At 69.3% G+C, this 270-nt stretch overlaps 2 protein-coding genes across 2 annotated transcripts in view; both read left to right on the top strand.

Moving 5' to 3' along the window:
- USP19 (ubiquitin specific peptidase 19) overlaps nucleotides 1-270 on the top strand; it is a 23,033-nt gene that overhangs the window by 3,035 nt on the left and 19,728 nt on the right. The gene's annotated exons all lie outside the window — the stretch shown is intronic.
- The window catches only part of LAMB2 (laminin, beta 2 (laminin S)), a 13,252-nt gene that overhangs the window by 4,880 nt on the left and 8,102 nt on the right, over nucleotides 1-270 (top strand). The window contains exon 13 of the mRNA XM_014538986.1: nucleotides 185-264. Coding sequence (XP_014394472.1) covers nucleotides 185-264 — 80 coding nt within the window. The remainder of the gene's footprint in view (nucleotides 1-184; nucleotides 265-270) is intronic.

Here is a 270-nt window from a genome sequence, read left to right as displayed (position 1 = left end):
AGCCGCAGAGCAGGGGTGCAGGGGGGGTGTCCAGGCCCCACGGGGGTGCTGAGAGCTGATGGTCCCGTCCTGGCTAAGAGGCAGGTCTGGGAGGCAAGGGTAGGGGCTGACCTCTCGCTGGAATCCTGGCGGGTGGCGAGGGGAGGGGGTCTGTTTGTGGCCCCAGCAACCTCCTCTCCCCCAGCCTGGCCACTGGGGCCTGAGCCACGACACGCTCGGCTGCCGTCCCTGTGACTGCGACGTGGGCGGTGCCGTGGATCCTCAGTGAGT

This window comes from Myotis brandtii, unplaced genomic scaffold (assembly GCF_000412655.1).
Source record: "Myotis brandtii unplaced genomic scaffold, ASM41265v1 scaffold207, whole genome shotgun sequence".
NCBI classification, from domain to species: domain Eukaryota; kingdom Metazoa; phylum Chordata; class Mammalia; order Chiroptera; family Vespertilionidae; genus Myotis; species Myotis brandtii.
Note: the sequence above shows the minus strand (reverse complement) of the source record. Positions and strands in the feature narration are given on the sequence as shown.